A 14,234-nucleotide genomic window follows, 5' to 3' on the forward strand; every position below is an offset into this window, starting at 1 on the left:
CATTGTGGTTAAACAAAATACCCTGTGGGTATTGTGTGCTGTGTAAGTATGTAAGGTGTATGTAGTTGCATAGAAGGTGACAAATTCTCAGAATTATTTTTTTCTTTAACCCTGAATCATATTTTTTGTTTCTCTGATTCTTACTGTAGTCCTCAGTGACTTCATGGAATAAAATACATGCAGTTAACAATTCATGGTACATGATGTTCTGGTTTACCCTCTAGTGGGAGGACACTTAGGGAAAAATGCTTTAAAAATCTAGGTTAAGATTTGGAGGGGGGCAAAAGTAAATTCAGTGTTTTAGTTCCTGAGCGTCGAAATAGCTTTTTGCAATGGCAGCTGAGTTTCAGGTGCTCCTGCCATTTTTTTTTTTTGTGAACTATTGAGTGCCCAGCCTGTATCACAAACCTGGTCATCTTCATAGATATTTCCAATAATTGACTGAAGGATATACACTGGGAAAACTGAAGTAATTTTTTTGCAGATATTTCTGTAATAGCACCATGAACCAGGTTTTGTTTTAATCATCTTTCCTTAGTTTGTATCCTAAACATGCACAACATATAGTGAGATGAAGGCTCAATGCTATTTCATGCATTTTTCAAGTGTAGTTTAGCCATTATTTTTAACTCTTTAGCAGAGTTCATTCATTAGAACCAGATATTTCCTTTTTTGCTTTGACTGCTATTACCAATTCAGAAATTAGTCACAAAGAAAATATTCCAAAGTATAGCTCAATTTTGTGAAGTGCTGGTATTCCAGAAGTGCATTATTATTTTAAAATGCATTCCCTGTGATAATAGGGTGTGAGAGGCAGCCCTGCTGTATGTATTTGGGCTTCCTGCACTGCCTTTAGTTTAAAAATGCATGTGTTTTAAATCTTTCTGTTGTAAGTAGTAGGGTTTGGGAAGTGACTTATATAAATTATTTATGTGAAACACAATGAATGAAGGATTTGTTTAAAGACTTCCCCCTTCACCCTAAACCGTATAATTTGTTATAAATCGCCTGTGGATTTGGAGTGGTTTGCAGATCGCTTTTGATTGTCACTCAGATGACCTTAAAAAGTGTCATGTGGGCAAATTATTAAAATAATGGAGTACATTATATATGATTGCTTGTAACAAAGTAACTGCAAAACATATTTGCATAATTGTAATTAAATACAAAATATATTTCATTTTAGGGCTTTTCAGCAGAAGTGCTGATGAGGCAGTGCTTAACAATAAAGTATACTGTTAAATCAAAAGAAATGCTGTTTGAAAAAATGACATTGTCTTAAATAGACAGAGGTGAGAAACACAAAATGGGTCTTTGTAAAGTGTTGTATTTTTGTTTTAAGACTAGAGGGATATTCTTTTTGGTTCGAACTCCTGCATGTGGTCCTTTCTTAGTTCTTCCACAGGTTTTTTGAAGCTTAATTTATCTCAGTGTATCATTTTTCATTTGAATGAATGAGTACAATTAAAGGGGTGGATCTGGTGCTGGCAAAAATAAAGGAAAATTGTAATTTGAAATTATTCATGCCAGAGCCTGAATTGAGCCTACCTGTTCTTGGTGTTGACATGTGTATGTGTTGTTTCATTGTGGCATTTAATTTCTGTGTCATGGCACACTAGATAAATGCATATTTAGGTATAACATCACAATGTTTATCTTTAATCAGTGGATGAAGTCTTTTTCAGGGAGGTTTTTTTGTGTAGTAGAGGCAGATGTGAAAATAGTCTTAATTTTCATTTCAATGTACTTCAATTAGTCTAATGCTTTGGGTAAAATTACCTATGATAGAAACATTCTCCTTATTAGGTTGCTCTTAGTAGCTTGGCTTAGTGTGTCACGCATTCACACAGCTATTGCATTTTGTGTAATTCTGTAGGTACTAAGTGGTGCTAGCATGCCTATACCTTGTGTATGCAGAACAGGTGAGTCAGGACACATTTCAGTGTGCTCACAGTGCTTTAAAGAGTTACCAGTTCTTTATTTGGTGTATTGGAATAGTTCCCTGTGTGCTTTCCGTGACAGCAGAGCATACTCTCAGTACCGTGTGTTTATTTTACTCACTGGAGTAATCCCATTAACTTTCAAATTTACTGCAGTGGAATTACTGGTATGAGGAAGGACAGCTCATGTCTAATGGTCTTTTTGGGATCTGTCTGTTGTGTGATGTATGGCTTTTCAAGAGGTTTAGAATGACTCAATCATGGCTTGAAAATGGAACTGCTATCCTTTTGACAGTAAAACAGCATTTGAAACTCAGCACTTCTAAGTATATGACTAAAAGCATTGCTACTTAATGACACACGTTTAAAAAATCGAAATAAACAACAGCAATGATTGACTCCAAGATAGTGCCTATTTCCTTTTAAAGCTTATCTTAAAAATTGCGATAAATAGTAGAAAACAAGCAAACTGTCTTAAACAGTAACTGACTGTCTGCCTGTAGTATGGTAAATGTTGACACTATAATTTGATACATAAAGCAGCTCTTTGCACATCAGTATACAGAGGGATAAACTGGAAGGTATCATGGGAGGAAGGTAAGAGTTTGTAAGTTTCTGTGACAGCTTCTCCCTTCTCCACTGTTAACTGTCCCACCATTTACCTCACTTTTTATCTGCAGTATACAGTCCATTTCCATGTCTGCTGGTCTCTTTCTGTTAAATAAGAAAACAGAATCTTGCCCATGAAGAAATGTTTATTCTTTGCACAAAAAAGTACAAGGTGTTTTGCAGCAGGCTTGGGAGGGCATCAAGATGAGACCAGCATTTCATAAAATCTGGCAGAAATTGAAAAGGTGGGACAGTTTATTATGTGATGCCTTGTGTTCTGATCTTGCTGGTTTTATGCCTTAGTGTTCCAAGGATTTCCATGCTGCTTCTGCAGAAATCCTGCTTTCCAGCTCATGCTCAGCAAGCACAGAGCCTTTGACCCAGGAAAGTCCAGCTGAGTTAGCTCAGCTGAGCAGTGATGTCAGACCCCATTGGTCTTGAGGCGACATGGGTCTCTTAGATTCCCAAGTCTTTCTGATTTGGAGCTACACTTTTAGAGGTCCATTCCTGTAAATGTGCAGGTATGTATATTCTGAAATAGAGACAAGCTTTAAGCATTGCTCAGAGATGTCAGGGAAATGAAATCCTGCCCCAAAATACAAAGAAAACAAACTTTTTTGGAAATTTTAAAAATATTCTCACTTCCTCTTTAGGAAATAAATTGAAATCTGGATGTGGTATAAGGGCAAAATGAAATGTAAAAACCTCAAATGCACCCAGATTGGTCACTTTGTAGAAATGCTACTGTCTAAATAAAAGGGTTTTTTTAAAAAATAAATCTTGTTCTTATAGTAAAACATCTAAATACAGAATTGAAATCTGTCACAAGCACACCTTGTTCAGTGACCATAAGTGGTGGTGAAAGAGCCGCATTTCAAGCAGGATGGACTTGAACAATGGGATTTTTTCTTTACTCAGAGAACATTGCAGAAATACTGTGTTAATGATTGCACTGGAGTGAACAATTTTTGTTACAACTTACTCTTCACTAAACTGATTTTCTTTGATCTCTGCTGGGAAAATAGCTGCGTATCTTAAAAACTAGTAGAGAATCCCTTTCTCCTTTGAAAATATATTTTGTTCTTAACATGTACCTGGGTTTTTGTGGCACAGGCAGAACAGAGAGAGGGATTGTCCTTTGTGTTCACATCGTGCCTGTCCTCAACTCTACTCTGTGACTAGCTGGACATTGAGGTGACAGGTTTTGCTAAGGTGAAAGCATTTGCTGCCCCAGTGGCTTTCACAGCCAGCTGTATTAGCAAACTTGAGCATTGGCCTTCAGTAGCTTAGGTGTCTCTCGGGATTTGTTACCCTTTTAGTTGTCTCTCTGACCTGTTATATCTCTCACAGTCTCAGTTTTGGTATTTGCTATGGCTTTGGTCAGTGCATTATCTGAACTTCTCCAAAGGTTTAATGTGCTTATTTTGGAGGTAGAAAGCAATTATCCTTGTCTACTGCAAGGAAGCTAGTCGAGAGAGGACAGCCAGGAGGAGATGTAAGCACTGCAATTCCCAGCACTTGGCATCTGGGTGTAGTCAGTGAAAGATGGCTGTTTGCTGAGATCTAGCACCATATTGCCTGCTTGGACCTGCTGGGACCTACAGGCTGCCCTGGACTGTGTGTGTGAGCACAGCCTTCCTGCTTCTGCTTTGCAAAAGGGGTTCATGGTGCTTTGGGCAAGAAAAATTACCATGGGTGTACTCAGTGCATGCCATCTCACTAGGGATGTTGGTGGTGAGAAAATACCCTCCTTTTTTCTCCCTCTTCCCTGGTATTTGAGTTGTGCTGGAGAAGTGTTAGGAGGACTTTGACTAGGTGGAGCTGCTTAGGTGACCACTAGCTGGAAGGATTCGAGATGCCTTCTGTAGAAGTGATACAGCATATACTATCACATCAGATCCAAGAAGACCTCTGTGAGCTTCTCTGGCATCCCTAAGGGAAAAGGTGATTCCTGCCCCTTGTCTTCCACCTGGCAAGCTCCTGAACATCACTGTACCTTGGGGGTATGAATGGAGAGGAAGCAGTATCCTGCAGAAGTCCTGCAGAAATTGAGAACTTCTGGATTTAGGTTGTGTAGCAGATACTGAACCTGTAGGAGAGAGGGTGGGACACTGGGCTTGCAGGCTGTCATGTTAGCAACATCATTTTGGTGCAGGAGGCAGTACTGAAGTGTCTTGCCAAAGGCATTAACTGCTGGGTTCTCTAACCCTGATCACTTCATGTTAGAAGGAGGTCAGAACAACCCATATGAACTTTGTAATTCTCTGAGGAGATAGAGAAACACCTGAGAAGAAATAAATTATTTAACATCAGTAAGGAGCATTTCTTTATGTTTCTGAGTGGAGTTGCATTGCTTTTTAAACTGTTCTGCATGTCCCAAACCAGTGAAACTACTTGGGGAAATTATCTGCATACTTGTTTTTGTAAGTTAATTTGTCAAAAAACCCCAGACATTTTGGTTATCCATCTTTGCTTTAGTAATATTCACAGGCAATTTCTTACTAAAATGTGTTGACAATGTGCTGTTCCCACTAGAAACCTCCACCCTCTTTCCTCAACAGAAATAGAAGGGATATACTGTCAACCCCCTTGAAAAGCCAATAGATCATTGTAAACACTTTTTTCCTCCCAAATGCTTTCTAAGCATTATGTCAGTTCCTTTTTTTTTCTACTTGAGTGAACTCAATGGCAGCAGAGTAGTCATTATTGTCAACAGGAAGGCTTTATTGGTGGTCGACAGTGAGGTCTTGTGAGTCCACTGGTAGTGAAAACTGGCAGCCTTGATAGATCTGAATGTGACTCTGCCAAGTTTCTTTCCTTTTCTTGAGTTTAGTTATATGCAGAACCGAATTTCATCTCCATGTCTTTCAAGATACCTTTTAGGAACAGAGACCATAGAGACCATATTGCTTTTAGTTGTTAATTCAGAGAAGAAGGTGAGATTTCATCTGTCCTGCCAGCAGGTGTTTTGATCGCACTGAGAAGCTGTTGGAATGTTAGGGCTTGACTTTGTGCATACTTAATAAGGTGCTTTCTTTAAGTAGGGTCTTGAAGAAACTGCCTCCTTCTTGAAGAAACGGTTTGCCTCCTTCAGTGGCTTGTAGATGCCTTGACAGTGGTTGGAGACCCTGGTCTGCAGGACAGCACTGGTATTTTGTTTCTCCACACAAGCTGATTATCAGGTTGCAGGTGCTGGTTGTATGTTGTCTTCAGTAGAAGCATCTTTTTCATTCTTAGCAGTAGAGTAATACTTGCACATCTGGTTACCCCTAAAGATTACTGCTGGAGCCAGCTCAGAGATCTGCTGTTTTGCTGGTACAACATTTTTTCCCATGTATCTTGAGTGAGAATGGAAGCATTTTACTGGCTTTCTTCACAGTGAATAAATCCTTTTCAATTAAATGGTGATTTTGGTCGGAATGGGAGTGTTTACCATTCAAAAAAACACAAACCATACTGGAGTTTTTAAGTTTACGGGCACTTAGCTGCCAGGCTAACCTAACCAATTCTGCTTTTAAGTTATTTATGGTGGGAAAAACAAACGACTACCTCCTGTTTTGACTGCAAATCTTTGTAAGACAAAAATTGGCAGTTTCCTATTTGTGTTTGTGGGTCTGGTTATCAGAGTGAGCTTTGCGTCCCACTCCCTGGTGCCACAGCTGGTTCTCTGCCTGCAGAAAAAAATGCAGCCAACCTGAAGAACTTTGTCAAAGGGCAATATCATACCCTCGTAAACAGTATGTTCAGGCAAATTACAGACGTAATGTAGAAATTACTGGATATAATTCTCTGGCTGATGTTATGATTGCAGTTGTCCATCTGGCCTTAAAAACCTATGAATCTGTGATACAGATTCCAGCGTTTTGGCTCTTGCTATAAAAGGGAATCATGATAACTTGGAGCAGAATGAAGCCAACATAATAAAATATAAATCTACAGTTAATATTAGTTTGCAAGTTCATTAAGTAGTGTACACTTTCTTCCTCCAGTGGGCTATAAATAATAGGTACTTCTACAACTTGTACTCTGCTGTAGCTTGTTTCTACTGATTGAAATGTTTCAGAGGTTCTTGCCAGTGTGTGTTTTGTCCCAAATCACTGTAATAATTAATTCCAAACATCTGCTCTCTGATGACTTTTATTTCTTTCAAGATTTTTTTCATTTGTTTTTTTCTTTCTTGAGTTATTTTTGATTGTCACGTGGTGGGCTGCCTTGGATATATACTTCTTGAAGAAATACTTGGCACAGTAGGGAAAACAGTTGGAAAATGAATGACAATACTGCAATAAAACCAGTCAAGAAACTTTGACTCATGATGATGATGAAGATTCCTCTGCAGTCAGTGTGTCCTGGTAATGCTGTGAACTCAAGGAGTGCTGGAGGAAGAATGGGGAGGTATGCAGTGTAAGGAGAAAACATCTCTGTTATAATGATGACGTGTTGGCAGCTATACCCCCTCATTTGGTAGAGGAAAAGAGAAGGAGAGCAAAGACATGAAGCTTGGTGAAAAGTCTCTGATGCTTTTCAGGAGACCTTTTGATGAAATGCAAAGCACTGGTGTCACATCATGTTGTGCACCTTGATGTCCATCCAGTAGGGGTTTCACCTCATGCTTAATTGTCAGTGTGTGAGTATTTCTGTAAGAGTTTCCTCACAAGTACTTTAAATGTAGTTCTTCACACAAGCTCGGAATGTTGGATCAGAGCTGGGGCTGCCTGGATGTTGCTCCAGCCTATCCGTGGGTGGCCATGTCCTGCTGAGTGCTGTGAAGAGAAGGCCACAAGCTGCATGAGGAGCCTGAAGGAGGACGTAGAAGCACTTGACTCCCACTTTCTTTCATATAGGACTTTAGATTTGTGCTACTCAAAATAATGTTCAGATTCCTCTTCAATTTGTAACAAGTGTATTAAAGCAGAATTTTCCTTCAGTTGTTTAAAACAAAATACTTTAAAGTGTTACTCTTTAGAAGTGTGGTACTTTAGGAATCATGTGATGTTTTGCAATATTTATGCAGATTTTAAAGAAGGTTTCTTTATCCTCTTCATTTTGTGATGAAGGGTATTGATTTGGTCAAAGAGGATGTTTCTTTTCTGCCTGCTTTAAGTGTCTTTAAGTGAAATAAAAAGATTCATTTGGCTTTACAGCTTCATGACATAAACTCCATCAGCTTTTTCAGTCCTGACCATTGCACTTGTTCTAGAGCAATTGGTCAGGATATACTTTGTAATAAACCTTAGCTTGCAAATGCTGCTGCTAAAGAGCGGAATTATTCCAGTGTATAAGGATTTATCAGAAATCAGCTCAAAGACCAGGCAACCTAGAGAGTTCAGTCTTTTGTATGCCTGCAGAGAGTTTGTCCTGGTGTAAGCAATGAAGATTTTACTGGAAGATCTTTAGATACTGAAGTAGCAGGAGAATGTGGGGCTGATAGGATCAGCAGTACTCAGTGTTCTAGGCTGTTGGTCAGTGATTTTGGGGGTTTAGCTTGTTTTTTTTTTCCCATTTGAAATTGGAGTGAAGAAAAAAGATGCTCCAGCTGATCCTGCTCCAGTCCAGAGGCAGAAGAGCCATCTCACTGGTGTGATCAAAAAAATCCATGCATCAGTGGCTTCTACTTCAGGCGTTGCACCATCATGATATAGGCCTGTCCTCCTTTCGCCTGGGTGAGCTAATGCGGTAAAACACGGCACTGTTTTAGGTGGCTGTGTCAGATGGGGAGCTCTGCTGTGTGGGCAGCAATGTTGCTTTAGGTCAATGTTGAATGCCATCAGCCCTGGCATTTTGTGTTTCCTTCCAGCCACCATCCCTGTGTAGTCATGGTGAAGCTGCTAAATGCTGGCTGTATGAACGTGACAAGGACATTTGAGTAAAAAGCTGTATCCAGGCTCCATGACAGAGATTACTGAGTGAAAAACCACGGGTAATTCAGCAGCTAGAGTTCAGGGCAAAGGTTTAGATCACTTCTGTTTTTATTCTAACTCGATGGCTCACCTGTAGTAACCAGCCTGTCTGAGAACAAGAGCGTATGCAAACTCCCCAGGCTATTATTCTGTATTTAAAAAAAAAAGATAAAACAAAAAGGCTGTGGTATGACTTTAGACTTAATCATCATTTATCCTACCCTGAAGGCATGGAAGTTAATGATGATATAGATCTGTGTGGTTTTGTGTTCCCCTTGACTGAGCATTAGAAATAATTAGGGCTTGTGGGATGGATGCAGTGATGGTGGAGATGAGCAAAAAATATCTTGAATGTATGTGCCTCTTCCAAGTTTGCTGGCAAAGTTACAGGTGCTAAGTATGTGTTTATGGGGTCTGAGGTTTCTTGCTTGTTTGTTGAGATATAGCTAGCTGGTGCTGAGGAGAAAGGAAGTGGGAATAAATGAGTTTTGTTATTTTGGAGGCTTTTAAGATCATGGGCTAAGCAGAGCTGCAATTTCAGAAGGGACTTTTATTTCAGCAGGGTAAGCTCTTCTGCATCCCAAGTGCTCCTGAGTACAGCTCTGGGTTATGCCTATAGAGTAATTAGTGTTGGGGCTAGTCCAGGAGTCCCAAGCTGTACCAGAGCTGGCACTAGACCTTTTGAAGTATGGAAGCCTTATGTGCACGGTTGGAGGGGATCCTGAATCACCTCCTTCAATGTCATGGGTATTTGGATTACTTGGTTATTAGTCCCAGCCAAATACATGCCAACAGTCATCACAGATTGAATGGGGAGGAACTGGTTCTGCTGCTCTGTAGATGATCTCTGGTTTCTTTCTGAGTTTTGCTGTAGGTCAGATGAAATACAATTTTATAGGTTTTTACTGAGGTGCAAAAAAGCTTCATCTCTTCCAAAGCAGAGTTTAGAAGCATCTGTTTGAAATGGTGGCTGTCCTATAAAGTCTCTGCTGAAAGGTTTTCCTCTGTTACAGGTGCCTACTTTTCCCGCTCCTTGCCCAGTGTTTCCTCCCCAGACGGCCCAGTCTGCAGTTTTTTTTTATGAAAGCCATTTCAGCAAAAATAATGTTCCTGCCAGGCTGAAAGGTGATGGAAAGAGAGATGGTGACCCCTCTGGCAGTGCAGGAAGGGAAGGCTGCTGTAGAGCATTCCCAAAGTGTTGGTAGTGCCATCACCAGGGGCAACTCTTGCAGCTGGGCTGGTGGAGGAGCCATCCCCTTGGAGAGAGGGGATTCTGGGGCCCTGGCCTGGTTCGAGGTTGCATCAGGGTAGGGTTGTGACATGGAAATGATACAATTCAAGGACAGATGCTGATGGGGGAGATGTAGACGCCTTGTGTCTAGATGGAGCAAGTGATAATTTATATTTACACTAGAATTTGGGAGTCCTCAAAGCCAAGCATTTCTATCCTTGCAGGCACTTTACAATACTAGCTAATTATGTTCATCATATCGATGTAGTGCAGTGTTTTAGATGATATACTGTGAAAGCAGTCCTGGACAAATGCTCATGTGGCAGTCAGTGTCTGCTGTGCCTTAGCAGCCCCTCAGAGTTGTCTGAGATGTACTGGGTGCTCCTCCGATCCCCACAGAAGCCCAGGCACAGGGACAGTTTAAAGTCACTGGTCACTTTTGTCTTCCTGGCACATGAGTTTTGAGTTACTGCATGGTGCCTGTCAAAAGGTCTGTTTCATCCTATTTATTTTCGTTATGCAGAATACTTCTAAAACACAAGAGGAATCGAGTCTTTTCTAACTGGGGATTTGGTATTCAACTCTGCTAGCTGACTCACTGGTCGGAAAATTCCCACTGACTTGACTTAGCATTGAATGGGATGTATTATCTTTTCATATGCAGAAAATTATTTTGAAATTGAAGTTAATAACAGCAATTTAAAAATTGTTGGTGATAGAAAGATAATGCAGTATTCAGTTCTATCATGTTCTTTTTATGATCTGGTATTCGAATAAAGCACTTTTTCTGCTTTTTTTCCTTAATTAGCATGTCAGGAAGAAGCTTGTGACATCAAACATAGCATCTAATTGCATTCATTAGTAGCATCTCCAGGACAAGTTTTAATTAAGTTGTACAGTGTAGATCAATACTTGTTTTGCATCCATTGCAACCTAACAACAGGAATATACTGTTCTGAACAGTTAAATTACAGTGATTGTATGGAATTTGAGTAAACCTGCCATTTTTGTAATTGCGCTCCTGTCTCTTGCATTTTTAAAATAGTATACATTTATAATACGGGACACGTCATTTATGTGTGTCTTATTTTGAAGAATATTTTGAGGTCACTCTTTGTATCCCATTGAAAAAAAAATACAGTGTAGTTCAGGAGCACTTGGATGCTAGTGCTTGACTTGAGCTGGAGCAGAAGAAAGTAATGACCGTTTTACCTGAAGACTTCAGAAGGGGAAATATTGGTCATCACTTTGTGACATATCTAGTGGTAGATGTTAGCAATACTTTTATTTTGCATAGACTGTTGGGTGGAAAGCCACCTAACTGTATGTTTACTTTCTGTGAGCATAGTTCAATGTAGTCTGAGTATTACTTCCACCACATGTACTGTAGTTTGGTAGCGTTGACAGCTTCCAACTGTTCTCTCTTTTGCCAAGAGAAAGTAGGCTAGGAATGAAAACGCTGAACTACCAAATGTGTTTTGTTCAACATCACAAAAATATAGTTGACCGGGCAGAACATACATCCCCTGTGATAGAATCCTGGATTAATACTTGCATATGTTGTGAAAGTATCTGGATAGACAAGTCTTAAGTGTCTACCAGAGCTGAGAATTGATTGTTTTTTCCACTTCAGTTTTGTATTTTTGTGTTCCAGCCTGGTTTTGTGTGCAAGGGACTACAGTAGTCAGCCTTCAGTGCGGTGCAATGATGAAAACTGATTTAGAGAACTTAGTTTTTTTTCAATTTATATCAGCTGTTTAATCTTAATTTATTTTTAACTATTCCTTAAGAATTTAAAGAAGTATGCTTTGTAGTATAGTGTGCTTTTGAGTTTTCTTACTATGCCTCTGCGAATGGTGTAGTCCTGAGGGTTATATTACTTGCATCTTTCATACTTGTGCATGCAACCTGTTTGTTTCTCTTCTCTAGAAATCCTTAAGTACCTACATGGTTGCCTTTCTAAAGGAGTGAACATGAAGCCTCCTCTACCCATTTCAAGCCTGTTCTTGGTCTAGATAGTCACAGGTTAGAAGGTCCTGAAAGTCCAATTATCAAAACTTCCAGTGGGACTTTTAAGGAGCACATAGAGTGGAGATCAGGAATTGAAGACCCAGGGAAATCACATCCTTTTCAGGAAGGAAATGAGTACAAAAGCGAAGTATTAGGCAGACAAATATACTGATAGAAGTGAGTGTTGTAATCTGAGGAGAAGGAAGTGTGCTTTTAAGGTAGAAGAAAGTTGCTTCTAGTTTGAGATTTTGGATGCCAGTTGATTCAAAGATAAGCTTTTAACTTGGAGATTTAAAGCCCTGGGTACAGGAGGTAGAAGCTCAACACCAGAAGCTGCTACAGTTTTTCTTAGCAGAGTTAAGTGTGTAGATTTAGTTACTTCACACTTTTTACTCAGTATTGCAGGTAATATGAGGGGGGAAATGTTAGAAGCTTAGCAATAGGGATTTTTTGCCGTTTAATGTAGATTGTTGATCGCTTATGTGACTTAAGAAAACTACTACTAATTTTTTTTTGTGTCGGAGAAAAAAAAATCCCTTGGGATATCTTATAATAAAAGTTTCAAAGACTGGAGGAAAAATGTGGAAGAGGGACAAAAGAACAGATTCTTGATAAGATTGATACTGTAATACTTGGACATAAAATATTTTCAAAATAAAATTCATGATAACTAGGAAACTCTGCATGTTATTTCTTGTTTTGTTTCAGTCCTGAAGGCCTGATTATGCTAAAGATACATGCCACCTTAGAAAAAATATGTGTATAAACATGCAAAGATGTTTGTCAGTGTATGTTTATACCCATATACTGTATGTCTTATATATGCACATAAACACACAGTGTGCATTTTGTATTTATTTCCTCCAAAAGATCAGATCCTGTGAATGTGAAAGATCTGGGTCTTACAGAAGTTCAGTGCATCTGCACCTTGGTTTCAGTGGCAGATCTCAAAGGAATAAATGAATGTATACATAAGTTGTTTTCAGTGTATGACCTCACCGTTAGAGGAGTTATTGCATTGTTATTCCGCTTTACAAAAATCCAGCTTCCTTGGTTAATCATAAACAATCTGCTAGCCATAGCCACGCATACCTTGAAATATCTGCTGAAGTTTGTAATCTGTCCATCTTTCTTAACAGTTTTTTTTTCTTATTTTCAGTGAATTTACTGGACTCACGTACAGTAATGGGTGATCTAGGATGGATAGCCTACCCAAAAAATGGGGTAAGTCTGTGTTGTTTTTTGCTTTCTGTCTCACAAATTACACTAATTGTTTCCATTCGGAAAGTAGACTACTGGATTTAAAAACTCCCTGGAGTGATTTGTTGGCAATGGAGGGAAAAAATAAATAAAACAACAAGCTGTGACTGGAAAAATGGAGCTGTGTGGCTAGGGGATTGATTTATTTATGCAGCAGACCCAGCCACAAGTATTAAAAAAATGATCATGAGTCAACAACCTCACTCCTCCCTTCACCAAGGAAATCCATGAGGTTATTTAAATTTCTTTTAAATTATAAATTCTTGCTCTTTCTTTTGAGCCTTTAGGATAAATATGGAACACAGTTTTCTGGAAGTTTTCTTCTGAAACGCAAGGTCTGGAACATTGTTTTAAATGAACAAAGCTGTCCAGAAATGCTTCTCAGATTCATGAGAAATCTCTGGGGGCTAATAACACTGGAAGAGGAGCTGAGTTTTAAGCACCTTGAAGAACCTCTGTCCCTTACCATTACTTATATTAAGGACTGCTCAGCCTTGAGAAGAGATGAGTGAGAGGGGACCTCATCAATGTCTCTAAGTATCTCAAATGAAAGGTGTTAAGAGGATGGATCCAGGCTCTTCTTGGAGGTGCCAAGCAATGTGATGAGAGGCAATGGGCAGAAACTGATGCACCTGGGTATGAGGAAGAACTGCTTTACTGTGCAGGTGATTGAGCACTGGAACAGATTGCCCAGAGAGGTTGTGGAGCCTCCCTCACTGGAAATATTCAAGAACCATCTGCATGCAATCCTGTGCAGGGTGCTCTAGGATGACCCTGCTTGAGCAGGAAGGTTGGACCAGATGATCCACTGTGGTCCCTTTGAATCTTACCCACTATGTGATTCTGTAACTGAAAGAACTTCCCCTTATAATTTGATAACTGAAGTAAGTGCTGGAATTTAGATGCATTAATACCCTCCAGCATGTCTGCTTGACCTGACTGCATCATGCAAGCAGTCTTTGCTGTGAGTTATGGTCTTCAGTTTGGGGCATCCTTGATGCTGTATTGTAACACAGATTTGGTAGCCATTAGAGGTTGACTTCTGCACCATGCTGAGTATTACTGTCAGTTCCTGAAAGCCATGAGAACTGTGTGAGTTGAGAAGGCATCCTAAGTCCAAAATGCTGCATAACTGAACACTCCAACAGAGCAACTCTCTGGAATGTGTTATTCTGGAGTTTTAGTCACCAGCTGAAACAGGCTGCAGAATTATCTTGAACTCCAGTTGGATTGTCATAAAAATGGTGGCAGTGTTTATATAAAATTCAGCCAGCCCTGAATATA

At 39.6% G+C, this 14,234-nt stretch overlaps 1 protein-coding gene across 12 annotated transcripts in view; it reads left to right on the forward strand.

Annotated features, from left to right (window-relative positions):
- Positions 1–14,234, forward strand: part of EPHA5 (EPH receptor A5) — a 206,152-nt gene that overhangs the window by 2,370 nt on the left and 189,548 nt on the right. For 11 of the 12 annotated variants that reach the window (XM_071556045.1, XM_071556049.1, XM_071556046.1 and 8 more), the window contains exon 2: positions 12,850–12,914. In XM_071556045.1, the coding sequence (XP_071412146.1) occupies positions 12,850–12,914 (65 nt within the window). Of the gene's footprint in view, positions 1–6,914; positions 6,945–12,849; positions 12,915–14,234 lie in introns of those variants that run through there. The other variant, XM_071556051.1, reaches the window with a different exon arrangement.

Source organism: Pithys albifrons, chromosome 5, assembly GCF_047495875.1.
Source record: "Pithys albifrons albifrons isolate INPA30051 chromosome 5, PitAlb_v1, whole genome shotgun sequence".
Classification (NCBI taxonomy): domain Eukaryota; kingdom Metazoa; phylum Chordata; class Aves; order Passeriformes; family Thamnophilidae; genus Pithys; species Pithys albifrons.